We start from the raw sequence: 27,704 nt of genomic DNA on the forward strand, positions 1-27,704 counted from the left end.
GTTTCCTTGTCCCTGAATAACTGGTTGATAAAAAGCCTAATTACATGCCATGTTGGAAGCCCGTTAAGGCAAATCAATTGAAGCGGACCTCCCTCTTATGTGTTGTTCGTATGATTACTAGCTTTAAACAATGACAGGACACTTATGTGTGAACTGGTTTTAACTCACTTTTGTCATACAAAATTGAACTGAGTCATAAGAGGATCTTGTGTGGTACAGCTAAAGAACAGAACGGATAAGAAAGCAGTGTCATGCTAGCAGCTCTATCACGTCTTGCTAGCTTGATGTTTACCATCAGCAGTTAGCGAGTTAGCTTGCAAGTCCATGCTTTGAGGTCAATTTATAAAACGTAAGCATGGCTTAGTATACTTATGAGATACAAATATGCACCCTACAAAATTAGGAATGTAAAGTATTTTCTTGTAAAACTTTACATGTGTCACTCTTTACTAGCAAACTTGAGCATGTTTTTGAACATCTAACTGCCGTGGACATTATGGACCATACAAGGGCTGTGTACCAGGGCATCACTAACATCACTTGCAATAATAATAATGAGTTGGTTATACCACACTGGACCAAAAGTTGAACATGAAAAATTTGCAACGCATATAAAAACCTACTGTCAACATAAAGTGGTTTTTAAAACTTGTGGTAGATTAGCCTACCTGTGGATGGTGCAAGTTTACAAACAGGAAAAAAAGAGTCAGGAATAAATATCAATGCACTAATTATTATTATTATTAAGTTATTAATAAAGTTATTAATAACTTTTAAATTGTTTGGTGGTAAACGTGCTGAATCTGATGTAAAACTGAATCCAGATAATGTTAAAACTGAAAGAGTTTATGAAACTAAGTTTTGTGGCGTTATTATACACTAAATAAACTTTGTTGTAAGCCTCACGTAGACCATGTAAATTGCAAATTCAAGTTTATTTCTCTTCTTTACTAAACAAGGGATTTCCTGGATAAGAATGGCTTTAATGTACTTGACTGTTCACGTGATGCTTTATATGTCATACTGTGCTGATATTTGGGGAAATACATATAAAATAGAAATCCAATAATTAAACCGCAGAAAGCAGCTATTAGGATTATAAATAAAGTTGAAAAAGTGAATCTACCAATCAGTTTTTATAGGATCATCCAGATTAAGATTTCTGGACACTGTATAATCAAAAACACTTTAAATTTTGTGTGGTGTAAAAGAACATTATGGTTTGTACTCAGAAAATCTTAAAACCAAGAGATGAGATTTGAATTCAAGGGGATTGCTAACATTTGAAACTTGCAAAGTGAGAACAAATGTTAAATACAGAGATGTGTCTGTTTTGGGAGTAAAGTTATGAAAAAGACTCAGTGATGAACTGAAATTGTGTAACTCGGTTGGTACAGAATGTTTTTAATTGAAAAATAATCTAAGGATACAGTGATTTCCAGTGTTGGTAGTAACGCGTTACATAAGTAACGCAATTACAGTAATGCATTACTTTTTGCTGTAACGCAGTAATATAACGCATTACTAATACATTTTCAATAATATACCCGTTACATATCTCAGTAACGCACGTTACAGCGCATTTTAACTCAAGATGTGAGAGAAGAATTCACCAACACCAAGCTGACAGAGAGACATGCAGGCGCGGAGAAGAGAAAGAGAACGGAGGACGACAGTGCGGGAAAAAGTCAGACAAAGCAGCAGAAATTAAGTTTCCCTCGGTCTGCCGTGCTACTTGAACCACGAGAAGTGAGGAGACTAGTGTTTTTAGTGCTTTTACAAAAAACTTGTCGGCAAAATCCCCACGGATGCCAGCAGTGACAAGGTAAGCTAACTTTCTCATAGAGAGTGGTTCATACAGCCTAGGTCACTGGGCCATGCGGCTAACTACCGTATTATTATTACAAACGGCAATCTAAACAGTGACATAATGTATATACCGGTATGGCTGAGACTGGCAGGCTAATGCAGATCAGATTCCTGCTCTAACATGTACGGTGGCAAGGAAGTTTTTGGTTTAGTAGTGGTTCTTGCAGAGACATTCACAGTAGCAATACCGCTAGCTGGCAGCTAAAAACATAGCAAAGCTGACCGGAGAAACGTAATATGACAGAGAGCTGTACCTGTGTGAGCTCATCAAGCAGATGGGCTTTTCGGGAGGGGGGCCTTAAGGCGGACTGGAGGCATTCGAGGTGTTTCGGGCAGAGGGTGAATGTCTCAGTCGCTTTTTAGTCAAATAAGTTGTAATTACAGCGTTTCAGTACTGTTTACAGTTGGTTGAAAACTATTGCACCTTTGCTGTTTACATAAAGTATTTTCACATATATTAGTTGAAGATAAATCAAACAAAGCACATGCTGTTGTTGAAGAGAGGTGAATCGGTGCACTTCAGCCTCAGGATTTTTTTACTTTAACCCCTCTACCAGTATCCGTATATACTTAACCCATTTAAACACAGCATGAGTTTAACATCTATCACCCTTCATTGGATATATAATGAGCTGCGATAAACTATATTTTAGCATTTTAGAATGCTAGTCATACTTCTGCAGTTATTTTGGTAAAAGTAACTCAAAAGTAACTTAAAAGTAGTGTAACGCATTACAATTCAGAGACAGTGATATTGTAATGTAACTAATTACTTTCAAATGACAGTAACTACTAATATATAATGTATTACATTTTGGAAGTAACTTGCCCAACACTGGTGATTTCAAACTTGATGAAAATTAATTTCTAATTTAAAGAATCATGTATTTGTCAGCGTATTACTCATTTTATTTCTTGGATGGCAGAGGATAGGCTAAAATAAGCCACTGGCTTCAGCCTATCCCTTTTTCAGTTGCGGACTGAGTCATTTTTACCTCTGCCAAGGAGGTTATGTGATCGGAAGGGTTTGTTCGTTTGTTAGCAACATAACTCAAAAAGTTATGGACGGATTTTGATGAAATTTTCAGGAAATGTCAGAAATGGCATAAGGAAGAACTGATTAGATTTTGGGACTGATCCAGATCACCATCTGGTTTCAGGAATTTTTTTAAAGGATTCTGTACAATTGGGAAATATGGCTAATGGCGGAGGTCTGCGCTCTCCCAGTGCTTTTCTAGTGTTTAAAATTATCTTATTTGATGCTTGTTTTTGTCAACATGTATGTAAGCCTATAGAAGGGACAGAAAATCAAAGCAGCTAGCTGGTACCTCCATTGTGCTTCAAAGGTCCTCCACGAAAGCTCATTAGAAATGAATAACTCAAGAAAACAGATGGTTGATATCCTTCTTTTTAATGTGTTAACCTGTCATCTCATAAATCTGTTACACTTTTGAACCAAAATATAGGCAATTATACAGTATGTAAAACAAACCCATTTTTATTTTACAATATATACATTTCATAACGTGTGCATTGCATTATGAAAACAAAAGACAAAGGTGATGTAATAGCGACAGAACAGAGGAGACTTGATTTGTGTTATTTTATCCAGAATAAACTTGGTCTTAAACAGCTTCCACAACTTACTCATCAAGGTTGCTTCAATCTGGATTAATCAGGTTCAAGAACAGGCAATCCCTGTGAAGTGAGCTCAGTGTCAATTTAGTCACTTTTAATGTGGCTTTGGACACATATCTGGTGCTTACATCTTAAAGACAATATAACCTGGTTTTCCACATATCATTTGACTAAAGGGTAACTTGGATTAAAAAATTACAGACTTTTCAAAATATTACTTCGAAACTGAAATAAAAGGCCATGTTGGCACCCGTGTAAGGGAAAAATAGATTAAGATGGAGACTATCAGAGGAGAAATCATCACAAAGCTTTATTCTATCCTGTATAAACTTGTTTTGTAAATCTGCAAAAGGGACAATCCCACTAAAATTAAAGGGAAAAAATCAATACGGATTAAAAGCAGATTCTGGAAAAAAGGAAAGCTTACAATTTGAATTCACCTTCAAAGGAATTTTATCATCATGTGATGTCTTATTAGTTTAAAGGCCCAAGTTTTAGTCTTTTACATACATGAAGTAAGAAAGACACTGTAACACATCTCAGAGACAATGTTTTGCTCAATATTAACCGTAAACACTGTTGATGAGCGTCTTTGAATCCAACAAATCCTTTTTTCATCTGGGACTTTCCATGAGGTAGACTACTCTAAATGTGGCCATTAAAAGTTTTAAACAACATAATTTGGCATTACATTCAAAAACTCTAAAAACAATGTTGTTTGACATCAATTTGATCCAAGAATGAAAGTTACTCTTACCCATTAAAATATGAACCGTTACAAGTTAGGTCGTACACGCAACCATTTAGGTGCCAAGTGACCGATGACATCGAAAAAGTTCAGCCTCCATATAACACATGATTAATAGACCCAACGGCTGATGATGTCAATCTGAGGCTAATACGACTTAAACGTGGCCCTGTAACTATAACACAGCTTGAAACATGTTGGCTAGAAGCACATTAATGAACAGAATTGCAGCTAAATCTTTATTTGGGGTAGCAACTTTAATTCAAAGGCATTTTAAAATAATGCTTAAAATGCATTGTTTAAAAAAAAAGGAAGGTCTATGGTTACTTTTGAAACTGCTAGACGCTCTGAATAGCAGTTCTCTATAATATCCCTCCAGGATTTAGACATATCCAAATGTGGACGTGGATAAACCACAGCATTGCCAGGAAGAGAGTTCAACTCAATTGACATCTGCCTCTTCTCTGGCTGATTTATGGCAATATTACAAGTCCTACAAAGGGCTCCATATTTGGGAATTTTACACTCCAAACTTGCATTGCAGTTACGTTCAACATCTTGTTTGTTTCATTTTTGTGGCATTTGTTTTCCAGGTGCAAAGTAACATTCTGTGGGAAGTTTATACAATAAAAGTGTACACAAGTGAAGACATTTTTTCATCCTCACAGTGGATTCTAGCTCTTCATACTTTGTAGACAATGCTTCTTTAATTACTTGCAGCAAAGTATCAGGAGCTGAATCCAGTGGGTGAATGGTGATCTAAACACAAAACCTGTGAAAATTTTATGAAATAGTGTGTAAGGGCATTGGTGTGGGTCATGTCACTGAATATCTTCAAGAGGAGACATGCTGCCATGTTGGGTATGACAAAAATCCGGTTCAAAGGTTCTGTGAAGTAAAAAAAAAAACCAAACAAAAAACAAAACCCCCCCCCCAAAAAACAGAAGGTTTGATGGGAAATCAGCATGAATAGAAAGCTGTTACTTTCGTTTCTAAATTACAAGTCCTTCCAACATGGCAACATTTACTTTTACAACCATCACTGTACATTCAGTGACACCTCTGCACAGAGCTGAAATGTTGAATCGAATTTTCATTTACTCCATAGTTGTTTTAAACATTATACATCATATCTGCAAGCACAAGTCTATCGCATTTTGCTGTCAGTAATTGATCTGAATACACCCTCAACAATGCCTAGTTCTTCTGGTAGCTTGACACTTCAATTCAAAGCTTAAACTAAACTGACTATGGAGAAAATTCATGCATAAAAAAATGACACGTTGGTCAAATGAATCCAAACATTTCAGCTTTGTAAGTGATGATGTGTTTTTACTTTCAGCTAATTTAGTGTTCTCGTCCTCTAAGCCCCCCTTTGTGTCACAGCTTGTAAAGACTTGTAGTGTACTGCCACATGTAGACTCTCCTACACACCACAGTTGCACATCTACATGCATGAAATGATCTCTCCTACTGCTGTCTGCCAAAAAAACGTCACAAGTCCAAAGTTAACTTCTGATAATATGATGAATGAGTAAAAAATTTGGACTTACACAGAAATTTCATTTCTTGCTGCACTTATGTTCTCTTAGCACCTGTCACTTAATGTTTTGTTCTTTTTTTGAAAGAGCATATATAGAAACAATTGGTAACACTTTATTTTAGTGGGTACTTATTAGCCAGTAATTACAGAGTAATTAATTAACCAGTAATATCAGAGTAATTTTAAGGTAGTAAGTATAATTATCTCATAATTTACCAAGAATAAGATGGTTATAACCTAGTAATAACTTCACCAAGTAATAACTTGGAAATACTGTATTGTTAAGTAATGATTACCTTGTAATAATGTATTAATTATCAATTATTCCTCATAATATTCCCCATTATTCCTAAGTATTTCTAGTAATTTAAAAAACTAAAAACTACCTTACAATTTGAAGGCAGGAATTTAGAAACTACTCAAAAATAACATGGGAATTATGGGGATAGGACTCACTTTAATTTAGTGGGCTGGTTTGGAAAAATTACCTAAAAAATACCCATGAATTATAAAGGAAGTTTTAAAGAAATTCTGAAAGAAGGCATTAAGAAATTACCCAAAAAGTTTCAGGGGTGAATTTAATTAATGTGCCAAAATAAAGAAATAAAGAAACTTGGGAATTATCAAGCAACTATCTAATATAGAAAACTATCACCTTCTTTTTAAGAAATTACTTGGTTAAACACCACCTAATAATGGAGAACTGCTACCATAATAAGAGGAATTACTTGATTATTAATAAATTATTACAAGGTAACTACTAAAATAATTTTTCCATATTTCTAAGTTATTAGTGGCAAAATTCCAAGTAATTCCTAAGTTATTATTCATGAGAAATTGCAGGGTTAATTATACTTGTTACTGTAAAATTACTATCCAATTTATCTTAAATTTTTCGGGTAATAACTAGCTAATTAGAGCCTATTAAAATGAAGTGCTACCAAACAATTTTCTGTTAAGGTAAACAGATAGCTCATTCAATGCCAGCAAAGCCTTTCTGGTTCCACTGCAGATAAAACAAGTTTTCCGTTATTGTTGTTGCTAGCACTACACTGTGACTTATCTAAGACTCTCTAGATCTTTAATGCTTTGAAAACTAATTTATAAAATTTTGTCCAGCATAGCTAATGCACACATAAGAGCCAGAATGTTGTTTAGCTTTTTTGCGAACCTCTTTTTGGAAAACACTTCTAAAAGAATGAAAGCTCAGCCTTAAGTTCATGTTCTCTATTTTATCTTGATGTACTGTAATTGCGCTTGTTTAAAAGGTCTTTATCAAGTACTTTCAAAACTAAGGGCTTAGCTTTTACTATATCATCTTTGGATTACAATTGAAGATGAGCTTCCTGCTACTAGTTCTTTAAAATATTTGAGTTGTCAACAATTTTATATATAGTTAATTAGCAGGATAAATACCCATAATTTCTATCGTGCCTACTCCAGACATTCAGAGGTTAAATGAAATAAAGTTTTCATGGTATTATTAATGTGTATTTCTGTGTAAATCCAGCTTTTTTCTTCTTGGGCATCAGGCAGAAACACACCTGTTACTTCTGTAAGACCAGATCTGTACATGATGCACTTGTATGTGCATATTCTATGTCTACGCACACACATACATACACACACTGTGCATATACACAAGGTCATATATTATAATGACATCACATTTGTTTGTCAATACTTTTTTCTCTGTGCAAATTTGTAACACCAGTGGTTCCATAAAAATAAAGAAAAGAATGATAGGGAAAAAAGCTCTTTGATTAAAAAATCATTAAAATTAGAGGATTATGTCAAAAGGTGAGAAAACAAAAAACGTAAAATGTATGAACTTGTATCGTCTGCAGCCCTGATGACTGTGCAGACGTGCATGAAGCAAAATAACCAGTCGGTGCTGTTTACAGTGTTTGCTCAGTCCAATCCTGAGCTCCAGATTGTTTTCGAGTAGCATCTCATTACTAATGCTGCCCACCTGAGGAGACTGCAGGGGGCTTCCTGTCACTCCTCCGTGCCTGTCTCATCTCTCTGTCGTACACAGCAACTATACACACGCCTATCTACATGACCAGTCTTTTTAGTGTTCGTCTGTCAAAAAATACTACATTTATATTTACAACAATTAAATAGAGGTCAATTAAGCACTTGTGTGGTGTGGTGACGGGTATTGGAATTCAATGCTAGCAGAAGTGGCAAAGCTTTTTTACGTCTGTTTTCACTTTTTTATCCTTTTTTTAAAAAAACAACAACAAAAAAAATAAAACAGGTGAGCCATCCTGGTTGTTAAAGTTACATCATGCCACAATAAATAAAGGTGTAGTTAAAAAAAAGGGGGGGGTGGAGACAGAGGGAAAGACGATGAGGGACAAAAAGTTTTCTGTGCAAGATGGCTCTTCTGTGAAGCTTTAGCGCAAGTAGCAGTAGCAGTAGTAGTAGTTGTAGTATGTGTACAAGTAGTAGTAGAAGTAGTGTTGAAGTCAGACTTCTGTGCTGGGAGCAGTTTTTTTTTCCCAGTGTGCAGGGGAGGGTTTCACAAGGGGTGAGAGAACAGCAGTTTTAAACCTCACTGTGTCAGAAAAGTGTCTACAACCCGCTGCTCTACTACGACACTCTTAGCTAGTACACATGTAACACTGTGATTTATTTAAGCGTCTGCAACTGGAAATCCACATCAGCACCCACCAACAGCTCCCTCATCTCTCAGTTACACAGCCAACAGGAGTTTTTGGGTGGGTTAGCAATAGGGTTGGGCTTAGTGTACCACCCCTTTGTTTGCTTTAGTGGTAGGCTGTTTTAAGAGTGTGTTTATGTGCATGTGTTTCTCTGTGACGGTGTGTGTTTCAGTAGCTGTTTTCGTGGCCTGCCAGGATATAGAGGTTGCTGTGGGCTGTGGGGTTGTCCGTCGGCCTGCTCTCCAGCACCACCACCCTGCAAGATGAACAAAAACACAAACAGAATAAGGGTTTGTTTCAAGGGAATGTCACTACAAACAGTTTCCCTTTAAATCCCAGATAGCAGTGTCTCCTTCAGCATGTTGTTAGTATTTCTGGAAAAAAAAATACCCAAACAAGACCCAGAATTTAGTGAGTAATGTAAAAACAACCAGCAACCCACATAGGATGCAGTCAGATTCTGTAAAAGCCCTGTTATTGGAAAAAGGCAGCGGAGGGAGATGACTTGCACTTGACACTAAAAGCACTTCACAAAGTACACTGTCCTGTAAAAGCCAAGTAAGGTGTTAATAATAAGCTCAGATATTCAACCATTTTAATTCAGAGGGACTCAACTGCTCAGTAATGACACAACAGGCACCAAAAGTGGCTCATAATAACCACAGTTTTCCAACTTTTTCCAATTATGTGTACTAAATTGATGTATCTTCAGTTGACTTGTGTATCTTTCTTAATGCAAACAATAATAGTTTGATAGTTTTGGTGTCAATATAGTCATGACCCAACAGATATTATCCTCCAAACATGGCTGAGTCTCCTCAGACACTCTTGCCCTCTCAGTCCTGTAACCCGACTTCAAGCAGATCTTAAGCGTCCCGACAGATAAAGGCAACATTTTCAGAGAGCAGTGAATCTACCTGGGCAGAGTGAGGCCTCTTTCCTCAACCTCTGGATCTATACAGTCAGCGCGTCTTTAGTGATGAGACATCAGAGAGGATGTTACCTATGTGACTGAGTGTTGTAAACAGTGCAGAAAAGTTGCTGTGTATTTTCTTACCTGTCTGATCCCAGTAGTCTAAAGATGCGTGTGCTGTCAGAAATCTCCTGGGTGATCTGGTGAGGAAGGGAAAACAGATACACATAGAGTATGATAAGTTACTACATTTATTGTTATGTAGGAAAGTAGCACGGCTCTGAGAAAACCAGTTTTGGTGTATTTACAGTGCCTATAAAAAGTATTCACTTGGATGTTTACCTTTTACCCAGTTTGACTTTTTTGACCAAAGATATAAAACAAATCTTTTCAATATCAAAGTGAAAACAGAATTCTGCAAACTAATGTCAATTTAATAAAGATATTTAATATAAAATCAGTAATTGCATAAACACTCCCTCTTTAAAATGACTGACCTGCTATAACAGAAGTCCAGCCAATTGGCACTAGTAGTCTCAAAATTTGTGAAATGGGGATCACCAGAGTGCAGTGAATGCATCTCAAATGATTGTAGTATAAACACATCTGTGTCTGGAAGGTCCAGTTACTGGTTAATCAGTATTCCTGGCTACCATTACACCATGAAGACAAAAGAACATTACAACTCTAAGGAAAGGCTTTTTGGCCATCAGATAAGATGTTATGCTTGGTGGACACTAAAAACTGCACATCATCACAAACACTCCATCCCCACTTAGAAGCACAGTGGTGGCAGCGTCATGCTGTGGGGATGCTTCTTCACAGCCTGACTGACATCTATCCACACAGACTCAGTGCTGTGATTTCAGCCAGAGGTGCATCTACTAAATACTGACTTGAAGGGGTGAATATTAATGCAGCAACTCATTTTAAAGTACACATTTTTATTTAATTGGCATTACTTTGTAGAAATTGGTATATGACTTGTAACTTGATGCATTATATTTACATCTGCAGTACCTTCACAGTTCATAATCAAAACATCACAGAGAAAACTACACCACACCTAAGGTATCTGGAATGCAGGGCCACCCATTCCAGATACCTTATACAAATTAGTTTCCAAGAAGAATACTGCAAAAACTACTGACTTTCAGTTATTTTTGCTGTATAAAATTATAACCCTTTCATTATGCTCAACAGCTACAGGAGGGTATAAAAAGGACCTCTTAGTTATTTACAGTTTCCTTAAAATGTATTGATGCATGCAGAAGGAAACAAGGAGCACTGCATTAAAAGACAATGTTGAAAGTAAATTGTCTGAGTTACAAGAATAATAGCAGCTACATTTATTTTCACTTCAATACTAGCTTGACTTCACTCAACTAACTTCTTGCAAGGTTCAAAAAAAGGGATGAATTTTGTCCCAGAGATGGTTACAAGCACCAAAACAAAATACTACTAGAATGTACAGGAGACTTTTGACGGTCATACGGCAGACACCTTCAGCATTTTAAACTTCTCCCTACACTGCTGAGAAGTCCAGTGGTAGCCGTGTGTGGCCAACAACTGGGTTGCCTCCTTGTTAACCTTCTCGTTTCTGTTCACTTCATCCAGTTCTAATTAGACTTATCTTCAAAAACCAGACATGTCTGCACCTTGTGAAATGAACACTACTCTCGGGCAGCCATTGCTTCAGTAAATACTATGTGTTGATTAACTATATATACAAAGAGAGAATGGTTGCTGTTGTTGCATTTAAAGCACAAAACCTCAGGTTTGTAAACACACAGTGCTGTTGCACCTAACCAGCTCCAAAGTTGCATATTGCCAGCTTGTTCCCCCCATTGTACATCTGTCGCTACCTCTGATGGCACATCAGGGACAGAAGTATCCTGCTTTCAAATGTCAATCTTTAGGAGCCAATAGTCTGTGATTAAAGTAAATGTATTTAACATTATTAGATAGAATGTGGGTTAAAATTGATCAATTCTGTCACTAACACATTAAATTGAAATGTTCATTTCAAAAAATGTGTGTCTGTAAGACACTCCTCCTTTGTTTTTTGTTGGTGTTACTTCCTGCCATTTAAAATAACAGCCTACCATGATGCCTTGAAGTGAACTTAATCACATGATCCACAGGTGACCCCTTTTTCATTTGGCACAAACCCACAACTCAAAGATAATAAAAGAGAAACTTGAGTCCATCTTACCTCGTTGGTCTTGAAACTCCGTCCCTGCATGCCATGCCTCCAGAAGGCCAGTACACTGTCTTGAAGACAAACTGTGCAAAAACAGATAAAAACAATGATAATTAATTCTTTGAACACAGTAAGTATACAATGAAGACTAGAAGTTCCTTAAGTAATGATAAATACCACTAATTTCAGATGCAATCCTGTCCCAATTTTTGTGTTTTTGCTGATTTATGTGTTTACCTGTGGCTTCAATCTGGAAGTTGAAGGTTAACTCTGCTGACAACTTCCTGCTTGATTTCAACCTTCCCTGTAGGTTTACTATCTTTATACACCCTGTAGGGAAAGAGAGGAAGAGTTAAACATCTTCAGTCTGAACTGAGAGAGCTGAGGCTGCATGGTGCAGATACAAGGATGTGACTCACTGTCAAGGCAGACTAGAATGGTGTCTCTCTCTAGCTGGGTGACATGGATCACGCATGTCTGTGGTGTGTCTGAGAGCGAGATTAAAGCAGAGTGTTATGAACAGAACAACAATAAGCAGGTGAAGTGCTGTTGAAAAAATAAGAAAAAAAAAACAAAACTAAAGTCTACAGTTTTCCTACCTGCTTCTGTGAACCAGGAGGAGGTAGAGTTGGGGTTTACCGTGCCAAACCGGACCACCTGGTTGAGTTCTGTGCCTTTACTAACTGCTACACAGATGAGAGGGTATGTCTGCTCCGGGACCACCAACATTTCAAAGACCTCCAACGGACATGGCAACGGGAAGTCGATATTCTGTTAAGTAAATGAAGAGAGAAGATGATGAGGTAGGTATCTCAAGGAATCCAGAACAAACAAACAATGAAATCAGTTTGTTCTGCCATTGAAATAGACAGGATTTGCTGTTGGCAGAAGTCTTCCGAAAAATGTTAATTTCAAAAGGATATTCAGTATAGACATTTTCCTAAAAACAGCTAGTGCTTCCATGAGTTAGTTATGCTGACACTGCAGCTGAATACTATAGTTAGACATTTTACTACTTTTAGAACATATTGGAAAAAGTACCTGTATGCTACATCTTTATAGTCCTCTAAGATGAGAAAACAAGACATTTAAGAGTTTAACAACTGACCTTGATGAGCATGAACTTCTGCATAGACTCCACCCACTCCAATAGCATGACACTGGACTGGAAGGCTGCACACAGGTACTTGTGGCCTGTGTATGGGTTACGTACTGCAAGAGAACAACTTAAGCCATCAGTCTGTGTTTTTAGAGCTGGATTTATTTGGCATGCAAAAAACCCCACATTAAACCAAGCATAACGCAGTTTTACTACATACTGTGTGGTGAAACTATTTATTGCTGAGGTAACATCTGCAGATGTTGATTTGGCACAGGACTCAAAAACAACATACAGGAATTTAAAGGATTTTTACTTGACACAGGCTAGACATAATACGGATAACTAAAGCCTGTCTTCTTCTTGCTGTTCCCTGACACTCACCTACACAGCACTTTTGGCACCCTTTAGTGTCTGGAACTTTATTGGACACAGCAAACTTCCTATGCACACAAAAGGCAAGAAAACAGGGTTAATAAAAATGGCTTTACGTGTTGAAGTAATCATCAAATATGTAATTCATTCAAATGTACACAAATTCAGAGAAGAGATTTGATTTTCTCTGACTGCAGACAAATAATGTAAAGACAATAGAAGAATTACAACTGTATTGATCGTAAGACAATAAACATGAGCAATTTGCTGATGATAACTCAGAGCAATACCTGGGGATCATCTTGTCAGGCAACTTGTGTGTGGGAATGGCTACTGGTAGCTTTTGTAACTGTCTGGCCTGTTCAAACAGGCCACTCAGACTATGAGAGTACAGCTGAGAGGCTTTCCCTGGAAAGAAAATTAAAATAAATACATTAAAGGAGATTATAAAGACAATGAGGGGATTTAGTAAGTGATGGTTTATTTCAAATGTGTAAAAAGAAAAACTATTATAAATAGACAGTAATCAATAATACAATACTTTGGTTTACATATTTTTGAAAAGGAGTGGGAAGGATAGTTTATTAATTAGCTTCCACGTCAATATTAACCCATGGGTGTCAAACTTGATCATAGCATGGGCTAGATTTTGAATTTAGGCCTAACCTGAGAGCCTAAAAGGGTCAAAATTAACCGTAACCTGTCAACCTCATTTTCACCAGTAATGAATTATGAGGGAAAAAACTTAGCACTGGTGATTAACGATTTTGAGATTAAAAAAGGCGAATGATAACTTTAAAGGCTCAAAATCTGAGATAAAAAGTCAAACTTATAGTTCAAAAGGTCAAAACCCCAAAGTAAAAGGTAAAATTATGTTTTTAAACGGCGAATATATGAGACAGGGAGTCAGCTCATGATTTTTGAAGGTCGAAATATGACATCAAATTCAAAATCATGTGTGCGAAAGGTAAAATTTTACATATACAATGAAAACATAAATTACCCCCCCCCCAACACACACGTTTTTTTTTTTTTTTTTAATCTCATTATTTTTACTCTCTACTTTCTATGACTTATCACAGACATTTTGAATCTTCAAGGTTAAGTTTACATTTTCATACTGCAGGAAATCTGCAGACCTCACAATGGTGGGCCAGTTTTAATAAAAATATGATATGATCTTGTGGGCCAGGTATAACCGCTGGGCCTAATGTTTGGACATTCTTTTAAACTGTTTCATAGCTTTATTCCACAAACAAAAAATCAAAACCTTTTTCTTGTTGTGTGTACACGACAATGATTGACTTATGATGACCTAAGGTACAACATGCATCGAATCTTTGAGGAATAATTTCCAAACATTTCTATCCCAGAGATGTGTAACAACTCACCAGATATTGAAAGAAGACAGTTGTTCATGACATATAACCAGGTACACCGCCTGGGAAAGATCTGCAGATAACAAGGTAGAGAGGCAAGAAAGACAACAAATGAGGAACACAAACACAACAAACACAAACTAGAAAAGGGAACTGAATGCAAAATCCATTGTATGATCATCCTTATTAGTACCTGTTCCATTGAGGTCTCATGCAGTTCATTGAGATTTAATGTGTAGATTCCCTCCTCAGCTCCAAATATCAAATACTGGTCTGAAACAAACAAAAAGTAATATGTGACACCATGTATTTAAGAAAAGCAAAGGCTCACACGAGACAGCCTGGTTTGATGTGAATAATGATGACGTATTTGTCATATTGTTATTTAATGTTTCATATCTGGGTCTTTTTGAATACCTCTGGTGTCGGGATTGATCCAAGATGTTGCACAGTGGATCTTCAAAGGACAACCATTGAACACCTTGGAGAAACATGCACCCATCTGAAAATTAGAGGATAAGACATTAATAAGCTATAAAGTAACCAGAGAGAAAATAATACTAGTAATACCCATTTTCTACAGGAGCATGGGACAGTTTTGACACTTACATGGACTTTTGGTGTCGGGGGTAGACCGTTACTGATCGGCTTCTAGAACAGACACATGATCACACATACAATCTTAGTTACAAAAGTGCCGTATACTATTACTGCATTCTCTCTTTGGCCAGCATGGGATGCTGAAAAATAACTCCAGTAACTTGTGAGGACATTTGTCACATAAATCCAGAAAAGTATACAGTTTCTTCAGTACAATGCAATATTGATCAAAATTTAATTTTAGCAACACTTCATTAGACCTTTGTAGAAAGAAGTCTGTTTACCGGAACGTCTTTCTTTTCTTTCCGTATGGGGACACTAGGGGGCATAGTGGACTGTCGTTCAGCTGGACTGTCCCTCTCTCCACTGTGTGGAGAATTCAGCCCATTACCTGCAACAACAAAGACAAGACTCAGAGGGTGACAGAGACAAGAGGAGAGAGACTGAGCATTTGTGAGGGACAGAGAGAGAGAGAGAGTTTGTGTGTAAAATACTGCACTGTTTGTTCTGCTGCAGAGCACACTGCAACCACAGTTCACTTACATGGACACTTTTTCAAACATGTATTTAATTTCAGTGAGTACAATCTATCTGCAGGATTGGAGACACAGAGCGTTAAACTTGAACAGTAACAAACAAAATAACGGGAGCAGAGAGGGAGGGAAGGAGGGAGCAGGCCAGCAGGAAGAACACAGAGGATCATATAGTCATGAGCGGAGGGAAGGTGTTAATGCACCACATACAACCTGCCTTCCACATGGCTTTTAATACAACTGGTAAGCTTCGTGACTGAAACTCTCGAACAAATGATACTATCTACATGACCTACTCTAAAATCAATCAATCAAGCTTTTTTGTATAGCGCCAGCTTAAAACAAATGCTGTCTCAAGGTACTTTAGAAAAAGCAAACTGTCATTACTGGGAGAACAACACTTTGTACATTCACAGGCCAGCTCAACCATTGCCTGCCTTCTGAGGCTGCAAAGGACCATTCTTCACATTTGTGAATTCATAATCTTTATTTCAAAGTCCTTTAATGATTTTTGTATCTATAATAAATTTTCCAACGTTGTTCAGAATCTTTGGAACTAAACATCAAAAACCACAATTTAAATCTTGACTGGCAAAAAGGTGAGCCAAACTAACAATCTTTATCAATGATGCTATTTGCATTGACAACGTGTTTTGGGCATTCGGATACCAAGTGATTATTATTTAGTATGTGTGTTTATATTATGCATATACAATGCTCCTTCATCCATCCTCATTCGCACGTCTCTCATGCAAACAACTTCCTGTTTCTGTTGCTTTCTTACTTTACAAATTAATAAAACAGATTCATCACTCCTATTAAGCAAATAAATCTTGTTGAGTACTGGTTAAACTGAAATAACTCAATTCAAGACGATAAACTATACGGGAGCTGTGATGAGCTAGGTTGATGAGCTGCCTCTTTTTGTGAACAACAGGAGCCAGGTCCTGTTACAAAGTGTTTTTCCCCACCCATTTAAAGACAAATTGTTTTAAAGACATAGAAATAGAAAATAGCACCAAGTGTAGAGCGTTTTGGGAGGCAAAAGACCGCTCTCATAGCTGAACTGAGCCTCATTTTCTAGATCACTATAAAGAGCTGTAATTCCCATTACTTCATGTGAGGCTGGTCAGATGTCCATGAAATCAAGCTTTTTGTTTACTAGAGGAATACTGCAGATCTTGTCAGTTGACAGGTTAGTTCTTAATGCATGCCAATACGCCTTTAGTCTATACAGCCAATACAGTCCAGATGAAAGCATCCCAGACCATCTCTGTACACGGCCTGTGCTATCAGATACAGGACTGTAAGCAGGGTTTTAGAATTACCAATTCCAAAAACCAAGCTTACTGGAAACATTTGGGGGCATACTACCTATGAAAAATGCTTTAATTTCCCTGCTCTTAATACAGTATGTTTATCTAAACAAAATATTTCATTTTTTATAAAGATAATATTAAAAGCATCAGTTCCGGGGTTAAAGCAGGAAATCCGATGTCTTAGGTTACTTTATTTGTACCCCAAGGTGAGGCATGTAGGACTTACTTCAGCAATGTGTGGGGGTCTTTCCCACCAGGAAATTCGGAGCTTCAAAAGCTTAATTCTTTATTTTGCGGCACATTTTCCCCCAGTCTTTACTTAAAATAAAGTTGCTAAATAATTGTGAATTTGAGTATACACGAGTTTGATCCAAATGACAAGTTATCTTTTGATGTTCTTTGAAAGACTTTTTTTCCAAACGAGTGATATTCTGTTTACATTTAACATCTATGCACAGACCATGTGTGAAAAGAGTGGCCCAGGTTCTGCAGCATCACTGATCAGACTCACAGCTGACAGGATCAGATCAATATACATCAAAAATGTTCAGGACTCATTAGAAAACTTTAAGAAAGTAGTGTTGTCTGTAACAGACATATTTATTGTCTCAGCTATGGCTCAGTAATCAAACTGATTCATGTAATGGATGTGTCTGTGGCTTTAGCTTTTCATAGGAGTAGTGATCCTTGACTTAAAACGACAGAGGCATACACAAGACATGAATGAACTGTTGGCTCATGCTAAATCAACATGCTAAATATTGGCTGTCTATGTAATTCTACAATAAAAAGTACAGCCTGTATTTTGGAAATCTATTCTTCTCTTTGCTGAACGCTTTCCCCCTTAACTTTGGTTTACCTACCACGGCCTCACCATCAACCAGTGATTGTATACTGATGACCAGAGCATTCACTTCATCACAAATTCACACAAACACACACACACACAACATTGAGGTTTACCACTTGGTATCTGAATGCTCAAAACTGATATAAATCTCTGCTAATTAATTGGCAAAATGGGGTACGCAAGTCCTTTAATTACTTGGGTATAAAAAAATAATTTACAGAGCCAGCGCTTTCATAGAAGGCTCTTATTCTTGAGTAAATAAAAGAAATCATAAACAGAACTATATCTTAAATTATCTGGGAGCGCAGACGGTTGAGTGGTTTAAGGCGCTACCCATGTACATTGAATCCGGCCTGTGGCCCTTTACCGCATGTCTCTCCCCACTCTCTTCCCTGTTTCCGAATCTATCCACTGTCCTTCCTCTATCAAATAAAGGCATGAAAAGGCCCAAAAATAAATCTAAAAAAATATATATATATCGTAAATTATGAAATTACTCTAATCAGAAAGGCACAGGTATAAGGCTACAAGTATGCCCTGTATGGATTAACAGAGACAACCTCGTTCCTACGTTATGTCCTCTATCATATCATGTCTTCTCACTATCCTATAATGTTCTAATCAACCTGGATGGTGTTTTCTCCTCTTCCTTCTCCACCTAAGAAGCATAGGGGAGTGGTAGCAGACTACTAGCTTTTGATTGATTGTTTAATCCAACCAATCAGACTTCACAAAAAGATGACAAACAATTATATTGATCAGGAGCTGATGGACAGAGGGGCTACAAACAAAAAAAATGCAAAAAGCGCTGTTATTAACGGACTCATGGAACAAAGAAATCAGACTACAAGGACCAACTAATGGAAGACAACCAATCTGAGGGGACGACAGGGTCTGCGAACACTACCAATCTATCAAGTTAGCTGCTCTTACTCTCTTCCTTTTCTTGCTCTTTTTCCTGCTCCTCTTTCACCTCCTTCAGCACCTCCCACGCCTCCTCCAGCTCCTCCTCTGTGTGAGGCTTGTGGAGCCACTCCCAGAAATGTCTAAAGCTCCCATCATCCTCTGGAGCAGAGTTTTCCTCTTCCATGCGCTTGGGGCTCTCGTTACCTAAGCTGCTGCGGCGATGGGGTGGCAGCTTCGGAGGCGGGGGTCGCGGGGGAACGTTGGAGGCAGGCTTGGCAGGGCTAGGAGTCTCCGGGACCGGGCAGCGTTTGATGGTACCTCCTCCTCCGCCATCGTCCTCGCTGTGTGCCTGGCTCTCGTCGTGTTTGTGTTGCTGTTGGGGCGTGCTGATAGACTTGGGCTGAAAGAAACCAGGGAAAAAGGGCAGTGAGCTGAATTCTTAAATTCAGCACCTAGATCAAAAAAGACGACTAAATTATTATTTAATATTGGTCAGTGCTTTAAGTGGGCTGGTATGCAGCGGTACGCAGTACAAGCACTTCTAAATTTTGCCCCTTGGCATACCGGGACTTCTTCCAGCTTACCAGGAAGTACCGGTATGCTCTCCTGTCCTCTCCACAGCTGACAGCTTTAATGGATGATTCATGACTGCATCTAAATAGATGCATTCTGTGGCGCATGGCGCTCTTCCCGCTGTGTACCGTAAAGTTTTTATCTGAACACGAATCTAGGTGAGCTCACCTGCCACTGTTGGAGGGAAACCAGAGATTATCTCATTCACCTCTCCTGGACAGTGGCGCAGCGCGCGAGCGCAGCACCTCCTCCACCAAGGAGCTTGATGCTCCACTGACACTTGTTCATATTTCCGCTGAATAAGACCTCAACAACTATATTCAGTAACAGTATTTAAAATGACCGAACAGACTGTTGGTGAAAGGATCAAGGGCTGATTCACTGACAAATTCACTGTATTTGATATTTCTAATTTATTTCATTTAAAGGCCTTTTAACTTTTTATGTACAGTATATAATTTATATGAGTATATGATTTGATTCCGCCCAAATTAGTTCTGGGATTGTGTGAGAAGAGAGTACCAGCACTTATTTTTTTCCACTTAAAGTACTGATATTGGTCTTAAATGATAAATTATTGACACACTCAGTTTGTCATACCTTGGGAGGAAGAGGAGGCGGGACCTTTGGCCTCATGATAGTGCTTGATTTACTGAAAAAGGAGGAGATAAAGGATTTGAGAATTTGCTTCTTCAAGCACTCAAGAATTACACTAAAAAGACATTAAACACATCTGTCAACATATCACAAGGCTATGGTTCAACTTGCCATTTCAGGGCTCTCCTCTCTGATCATACAAGGTAGATTTCATAATGTCTTCATCTAAAATTCCTTATTCCTGTAGAGTTTCAAAGCCTCTGTAAGTTTCTCAACACCTCTAATAAATGGAAATACTAGTTGTAAATGTTTTAATAAAGACAGTAACACTTTGACCAGGCTTGTTGTGATATTTTATGGACATTCTGAAATGACAAGTTTAACCACAGCTGGACATGATATGACACTGAAATTCATGATAGGATTTAACTGATTTAACTACTACTTATAAAGTGAGACACATAAACGCTAGAGGTATTTGAGACAAACTGCAGATGGAGCAGGAGTAAAGTCTCTGAGAATGGTAGTGCTGACATAAAAATGTTTTGCTTACATTCACCACCACTTAAAAATTCAGTTTCACAGCTTCACTAAATCATGTTTAAGCCCTGAAGTCCATCATAATGCCTTACAATCATCAAAATTCTGACCACTGATCAACACTTTCTTCTGAGAGACTTTACCCAGCTTGCCTAATAAACTGCAGATTTATTGAGGCATTGGTTAATGAATGAGAGCTATTACAGAACACAAACATATTAATAGAGGCTGAGATCTTATCAAAGTGAACTTAAGTACAAGAACACCAATAAAGATGAGTCATTTCAAATGAATGACAGCAGATAAATGACTTACCTATTTAGTGTGTCTGTTTCAGTTCAGATTGAACAGTGACTGTGAAACTGTGTTTGAGAATGTGGCGTGATGATGGGTGAACAATGGCACCAAAAAAAAATTTCTTCAGGATAATTTTGAATGTATCGAAATATCACCTATGATATGAGTGTAGAAAACAGTGAAACTGGCAAAAACAGGGAAAGCAAGAAGTTGAAAAATCAATACTTGCAGAAAAAGTTGATCCTCAACATTTTCTATCGTTTTTTTTCCTATATTATTATTATTACTATTATTTTCATTTTCATTTATTATTATTGTATAATATTTTATATGATATTACTATAATTACTGGCATAACTATATTTTCAATTACTATTACTTCTATAATAACTATTATTCTTATAAGAAGTATTATTACTATTATATTTTATTGTTACTATATTATCATTATCATCATGAAAATAATAAGTAGAAGAAGAAAAAATTTACTGTTAATATTATCATTATTATTGTTTATTATTTCAATACTATTACTACTTTGAGAATAATTACTGTTGTTGTTATTATTATTATAATCATTATTGTTATTATATTATAATCACTATGACTATATATCATCTACTATTATTACTGTTATTACAACATTCATATTAATATTACCATTATAATTAGTATTATTACTATCATTATTACAATTGTCATTCTTATTATTACTTTAATCATTAGTTTTTTAACATTATTATTTTTGTTATTATTATCATTACTATTCTGCTGTTATTATTAGCATTAATATTATGGTTTAGACAGACAGTTTTATATGATTCTACTGCAATATTGTGTAACAAAATATATGTTTTTCATGAAAAGCTAGTTTGCCACAACATTATGCCAGTAATGTACTCAGCTGTAGCTGCAGCAACCATTTTAGGGCTAGATTCTTGAGGTAATCTATTTTTATCCCTCCTTCACAGCTTGGTTTCACTTAAGATTTAATTTAGAATTTTCACTTCATTTTCTGACATAAAAAATAATTCAGCCATAAAATACTCTCTTATCTAATATATTTTATCCAGAAATAAATGAAGTATAATTCTTTACACTACTTTTGGCAGCATTCAATTCATTTTTGTGCTAAGTACATTAGCCTTTCAGTCTACAGTGAAAAATAAACATCTAGAAAGAGAAAACTCTGGTCTGCTACAGACATTTGGCTTCGACACCATGAGGGATTGGGCTGGATGCCAAATAAATAGTTTAAAAGAGGCAGGAGAAGCCAGAAGGCAGCGTGTATGTGCACACACCCTATCACAGCAAGGAGGCACACAGATGGCAACGCAAGTGGAGAACAAAACAACACAACAGCAAATATGATATCAAGGTCATGAGAATCATTCATCTATGCATGGAAACTACAGTCAGACCTTTGTATATAATGGAACATGAAATATAGATCAGTGAAAATGAAGTGATTAAAGGTGTTCAAATGATGATATGTAGCCATGTATACATGGAGAGAAAACAATAACTAATGCTGCAGTGTTCAGCTCTTTTTTGCTTAAATTTGTCCTTGTTTTGCTTATTCAAGAGTCAAAATATGGCAATAACTGTAAAAAAAACAATACTAACAGCCTCCGGGTCAGTATCAGGGTTAGGGTTACTGTTAGTAGCTATTAGACTTCACACAGGACAGTATTAATGGCATAGAAAACACACACTGGCAGTAACACACACAAACACGGGTGGCGTATGTGGCGTGATGGCGGAGTGTGCTGCACAGAGATGCGTGGATGAAACTGTGACTAGGAAAGGAAGCCTCCCCCCACCCCCTTCCCTTAACCCGTTCCTCTGATACATGGAGAAACGGGTGAGGAAAGGAAGAAACCAGAGCGAGAGGCTTCCAGCTCTGAGACTGGGAGAGAACTTACTGAGTGTGAGTTTCATCATCATCTGCACCATCATCATCCTCATCCTCATCATCCCCTAAGTGTGCCACATGGCCCCTGGGAGAGGAGAGGAGGTGAAGATAGGAGGGGGGGAAGGAGAGGAGGGTGGAGGTAGGGAGAGCATAAGAAGGGGGAGTTAAAGGGAGAGAGGGAACAAGCAAAGGTGAGAATGGGAGGAGGGAGACGGGAGAGGAAGAGGGGGAGGGGGAGGGAGAGCTGAGTGAAGCTCGGTCCACAAACTACCTCTAACCCTTGAAGAGGATCTGAAAGGACTAAACAGATCCAAAGTAAAGACATTTTTCTCCTGACAAAACCAGTAATGTCCAATCACTTATAGAGAACTAAAAAACAGCTGCAACTTCTTATTCAAACTGTTCAAACCCATACAGTCCTTACAGATCTTTACACACAACAGCAGATCCCTTCTTTATCGACTTATATTAACTTAACCACCACTAACACACATATCAACTTCTTATTCCTTATTTAAAACCTAATTATAAACCATTAGCCATCTCTTTTTTCTTATTTATAACTGTTTTATTTTACAGAAAAAAATATTTATGCTAACTTAGCCATTTTCTTTAATTTTGTGTACATTTCTTTATTTGATTATTTAACAATTCTATTAAGCTTATCCTTTTTAAAATCCCTTATTTGTCACTATTTCTACTACTTTGCTCTGTTCTGTGGTTTTAAGCCTTGTACAAACTCCTGCAGATGCAGGGATCCACTTTTAGCCACTGGAGGGATTTTTCTTGTAAGACACCTGTGCAGGAAGCTATTTTGCAAGATACAATTTTAATATTGGCTGTTACTTACAGATGAGGACAAATTTTTTTGCCCTCCTGATGCTAATAGTCAGATTTTTCTTGTTTTTGCTGGAAAACAGCCTGCAGTCAGTTGTTGTAGTTTTCACCAAGTCTCAGACACGTCTCCTGAGGAATCTCAGCCCATTCTTCTTTGGCCAATCTCTCAAGCTTCTCCAGCCTCTGGTTCTCTTTATGGTCTTCTGACATGGACCTTGGTCTTCAGTTGAACCCACAGATTTTCAATGGAGATTAAAGTCAGGGCTTTGTGCAGGCCAGTTAGTAACGTTCGCTTTGGTTTTCTGGAGGTAGTTCTTCACCAGGAGTCATGTATGTTTTGGGACGCTGTCATGTTGGAAGACAAAGTGACAACCTAGACCCAGTTTAGCTGCTGACTGCTTAAGGTTTTCTTTTTAACTCTTCACATATCCTCCTTTCTTCATGATTCCTTCCACCTTTACAAGACTCCCAGTTCCAGACACACTGAAGCATCCCCATAGCATAATACCGCCATGTCACTGTGGGGACGGTGTTCTTTGGATGCTATGCCTCTCCCTTCTTTCTCCTAACATACTGTAAGCAACGTTTCTATGGCCAAAGAGCTCTAATTTGGCCTCCTCTGACCAAAGGACAAGCTCCCAGTATGCTCTCATCTTTCTCCAGGTTGTCCTTAGTATACTTCAGTCTGGCTTGAAAATGTCCTCTTAAAAAGTGGAGTTTTTCTTTGTCTGCAACCTCTCAGTCGATTCCTGTGCTGGGCTCTAGTGATTGTCCTCTCTGAGACTACAATTCTCCAATTGGCTAAGTCCTTCACTAGTATTTTGGCAGTTGTTCTGGGGTCTTAAGACACATCTATGACTAGTTTTCTTTCCAGAGTTTTTGAAATCTTTCTCTTCCTACCTCTGCCAGGCTTGTTCTGGACTGTGTGGCTGTCTTTGAATTTCTTGATGATACTTCTAACTCCAGTTCTTGACACTTACAATCTCTGTGATCACTTTGTAAATCTGTCTCCTGCTTTGTGAGAATCAACAATTTTTTTTCTCAGGTCTAAACTGATTTCTTTTGTTTTTGCTATGATGCTTTCTCCAGTGACACTTTAAACTTTTATTGAAGTTTATATACTGTGTGTAAATTGGAAGATAACCCTTAGTTTCAACTTGATTTTACAAGCTTGAGCATTGCAAAGTTAAAGGACATCATTGAACAACAGTGGCTTCTGTTTGGCTCAACAAAAAGGTAAGTTCTAAAGGGGGCTAATAATATAGACCCTGGTAGTTCTTGGATTTTGTGATGTAATTTTCTTTTTGTGTGCAAGGCAAAATAATGTCAGCATCCAAAATAAAACTAGGATGTTTGGAAAAGCTGTGTTAAAAATGATTTGCTCAGTTTAACAGCACTTGGGAAATACCTGGTAAAAACTGAAATTTCCTTAGGATGCCAATACTTTTGTCCTCATCTGTATGGGTTATACAAAACAGGAGAGACTATCATCTTCTCTCCTTGCTTCCGCATGGATAATATGTCAAGAAAGTTGGCTGCCCATTTAACATCCTTTACTCACTCACGAGTAAAGGGATTACTCTGGTCCTGTTGCTGTTTTGTGCATGTCTCCCCCAACTCTCTTCCCATACTTCTAGTCCCTGTTCAGCTGTCCTATCTAAATAAAGCCAGAAAGGCCCCAAAATATCTTTAAAAAAGAAAGTTAAATTTTCATAAATACCAAATCAAAGTTATGTTAGAATTATTTATATGGTAAGCTTCCCCCCTCTAATTTTAGATATATTGACCTTAGACATGTGTTAAGGACACTAGAAAAGGCCGTAGTCTGAAAGTTGGTGACCATATATGAGTGTAAAGGCCTCTACTATGTTAATAATACCACTACATCTACTACATTTGTCCATCTAAGGAGACCTAACACAATAGAAAGTAAGAGCAAGACCTTTAGCTTTACATGAACAACTACATTTTATCAGACAATGTGTAAATTTGACTGTACACACTGAGGGACTGCAGGGAAACAATCAAGCATCTACTTTTAAAGGGTGCTGTTAGGTAGCCCCTCTGACCCTCTATGCTAAATTTGCCATAGAGACTAAATTATTCTTTGAAACACATTTGCTGTACCATATTATCTCAAAGAAAATAGCAAAGCACAAGGATGTGATCATCATTGCCTTTTGGGCAAGTAAGAGAGCATCTCCTGGCGCTTTCCAGTAGAATTGCTTTAGACACCAACTGCAGCTTTGGCTGAAGATCTGTGTACACGTGCATGTGTGTGTGTTTGAGTGTCTGTGTGTGCAAGCCATGCTCAGCAGGAAGCTCCTATGAAGCACAGCCTCTCCCTGATGACATCAAAAGCATGAAGCAAGCCGCAGAGAGAAAATAAAACCCAGAAGAATCTAAAATGCAGAGAGGCATCAGCCTGAAGTCATTGTAACAGCGTTAGTTGCTTGTGATTGGCCCAGATTAGTCCTGGCATTAATAATGATTGGGCGATGAGTGGGCATGGTTAGAACACCAGCGAATCAAGGGGCCCTGGGGGGATCAGGGCGTGAGAGCAGTCCGACCTACCTCTGCTGCAGCTCCTCCTCCACAGATTTCAGAAGGCTCCTGATATAAAGAGCAAACAAAAAAATATATCAGATATGTCTGATACTTGGATTTTTTCATGTTAGACTGCTTGAAAAATGCTGCAACATTTTCAGGTCCTTCTGCTTCAACAACACACTAAAGAGCAGAAATTTCACACAAACACATGGCTTAAAAACATCCTTAAGCTGCAAACTTGAACAACACAGTAAATCTTCAGCAAAAGAAGGGCAATTCTCATAGTGAGGAGAGAAAATCTAAATGTAAAGAGAAACTGACAAGGTGGAAGAAAACTGAAGTATCTGATGTATGAAGAGAAAAAAGTGTAACAAAGATGAGGCATAACAATAAAGTGAACAAGACACATACTTGTTCCCTCCCAGTAGACTTGGTGAATCGTGGCCATACTCCAACTGTAGGTCCTAAAAAACAACAGAAAAGTTACAACTGTGACATAATGCATGGTAATTCTCTTGCATACAAAGGTGCAATATTTTTTATTTCTCCGTTGACATTAAAAAGGATGGCCAAAGTACACCAAACTGAAATAGTGACTACAACTGAAGCCATGCTCAACTGACAGATCAAAAAAGGTGCTGCTGCTGTTCTGGCAGCCTGCTGGTGATAAAACCAACCCTGATTAAAGAGACATTTCACCTCGGGAGGATTAAGACATACACAGACGATGAAGAGAGAATGTGTGTGTGGCTTACTTCAAGGGCATTGACTGAACTCTTGCTGAGTTCACATTGTGGCCTTAAAATATAGAAGAATAACAGGTGTTTTAAATCTCTCATCACCCTTGTCTTTATAGACAAGTTAAAATGGTTGTGCAACATTTAAAGTTTAGATAAAATTTGAATTTATGTAGGTAAGAATGTAATGATTAATCTGATTCACTATATGATATATATCACAATAAAGGGATCATCATCACAATATAATTTTACCTCCTTCCCCCAATTTTCTTTTTTTTTTTTAGTTTCAATGACTATAAAATCTACACACCCCTACTAAAATTCTACATTTTTATGATGTAAAAAATAATTACAATATCAACCTTTGTGTGTCATATACAGATCTACTGAAAAACAACCAAAACCAGATTATTACAAGACAGTTTTCCATAACAGTCTGGCTGCAGACCTTACGTCTCTGACGGCCACTCTCACAAATCATTCATCTGAGACGCTGTGTATCTCAGAACAGAAATACGCAGTAACATTTTCAAAATAAAATTGAATTAAACTTCTGTTTAGGGTTGTGTTAAGGATTAAGGTAACAGTAAAGATGCCAAAAGTTAAAAACCTGACCTTCAAAACCTGATAAAAAATGTTTGATAACTCTGAGTAAACAATCTGCTTACAGGAAAAAAAAACATCTTCAATGAAAACACTTTAATACAGCAAACCTAGCTTATATAGCCCTTTTACCTGCGTTTGCTACACAGATTACAAATAGGAAACTAACGGACCTATGTAGCTTATGGAGCTAAAGCTAAGTTCACAAAGCAGCTATGCAAAGCTAACAGCTACGTAGCTAAGTTAGCTTTAGATACATCTGCTAAAGGTCACATTGCTTAAGCTAATTTAGCTGCATTGGCTCATTAAGTAAAGTTATTTACGTAGCTAGCATAGCTATGCTGGCTTTGGCCAAAGCTAATCAAGCTAAAGCAGGCCACTGTTTATGTAAATACTTCTAAAATGGAT

At 37.5% G+C, this 27,704-nt stretch overlaps 1 protein-coding gene across 6 annotated transcripts in view; it reads right to left on the reverse strand.

The window, feature by feature from the left end:
- Nucleotides 1-3,351: 3,351 nt before the first annotated feature.
- Nucleotides 3,352-27,704, reverse strand: part of LOC121510605 (mitogen-activated protein kinase kinase kinase kinase 3-like) — a 61,226-nt gene continuing 36,873 nt past the window's right edge. For 2 of the 6 annotated variants that reach the window (XM_041788724.1, XM_041788723.1), the window contains 19 exons: nt 26,365-26,417; nt 25,978-26,016; nt 22,577-22,651; nt 19,818-19,869; nt 18,849-19,044; nt 15,321-15,427; nt 15,046-15,087; nt 14,854-14,938; nt 14,630-14,709; nt 14,449-14,509; nt 13,348-13,465; nt 13,067-13,125; nt 12,692-12,795; nt 12,183-12,354; nt 12,003-12,071; nt 11,821-11,913; nt 11,596-11,666; nt 9,525-9,580; nt 3,352-8,723 (listed from right to left, as the gene is read on the reverse strand). In XM_041788724.1, the coding sequence (XP_041644658.1) occupies nt 8,636-8,723; nt 9,525-9,580; nt 11,596-11,666; nt 11,821-11,913; nt 12,003-12,071; nt 12,183-12,354; nt 12,692-12,795; nt 13,067-13,125; nt 13,348-13,465; nt 14,449-14,509; nt 14,630-14,709; nt 14,854-14,938; nt 15,046-15,087; nt 15,321-15,427; nt 18,849-19,044; nt 19,818-19,869; nt 22,577-22,651; nt 25,978-26,016; nt 26,365-26,417 (1,620 nt within the window). In that variant the 3' untranslated portion in view covers nt 3,352-8,635. Of the gene's footprint in view, nt 8,724-9,524; nt 9,581-11,595; nt 11,667-11,820; nt 11,914-12,002; nt 12,072-12,182; nt 12,355-12,691; nt 12,796-13,066; nt 13,126-13,347; nt 13,466-14,448; nt 14,510-14,629; nt 14,710-14,853; nt 14,939-15,045; nt 15,088-15,320; nt 15,428-18,671; nt 19,045-19,817; nt 19,870-22,576; nt 22,652-25,977; nt 26,017-26,364; nt 26,418-27,704 lie in introns of all 6 variants that reach the window. The other 4 variants (XM_041788719.1, XM_041788718.1, XM_041788721.1 and 1 more) reach the window with 2 other exon arrangements.

The sequence above is a fragment of the Cheilinus undulatus genome, linkage group 6 (assembly GCF_018320785.1).
Source record: "Cheilinus undulatus linkage group 6, ASM1832078v1, whole genome shotgun sequence".
Lineage (NCBI taxonomy): Eukaryota > Metazoa > Chordata > Actinopteri > Labriformes > Labridae > Cheilinus > Cheilinus undulatus.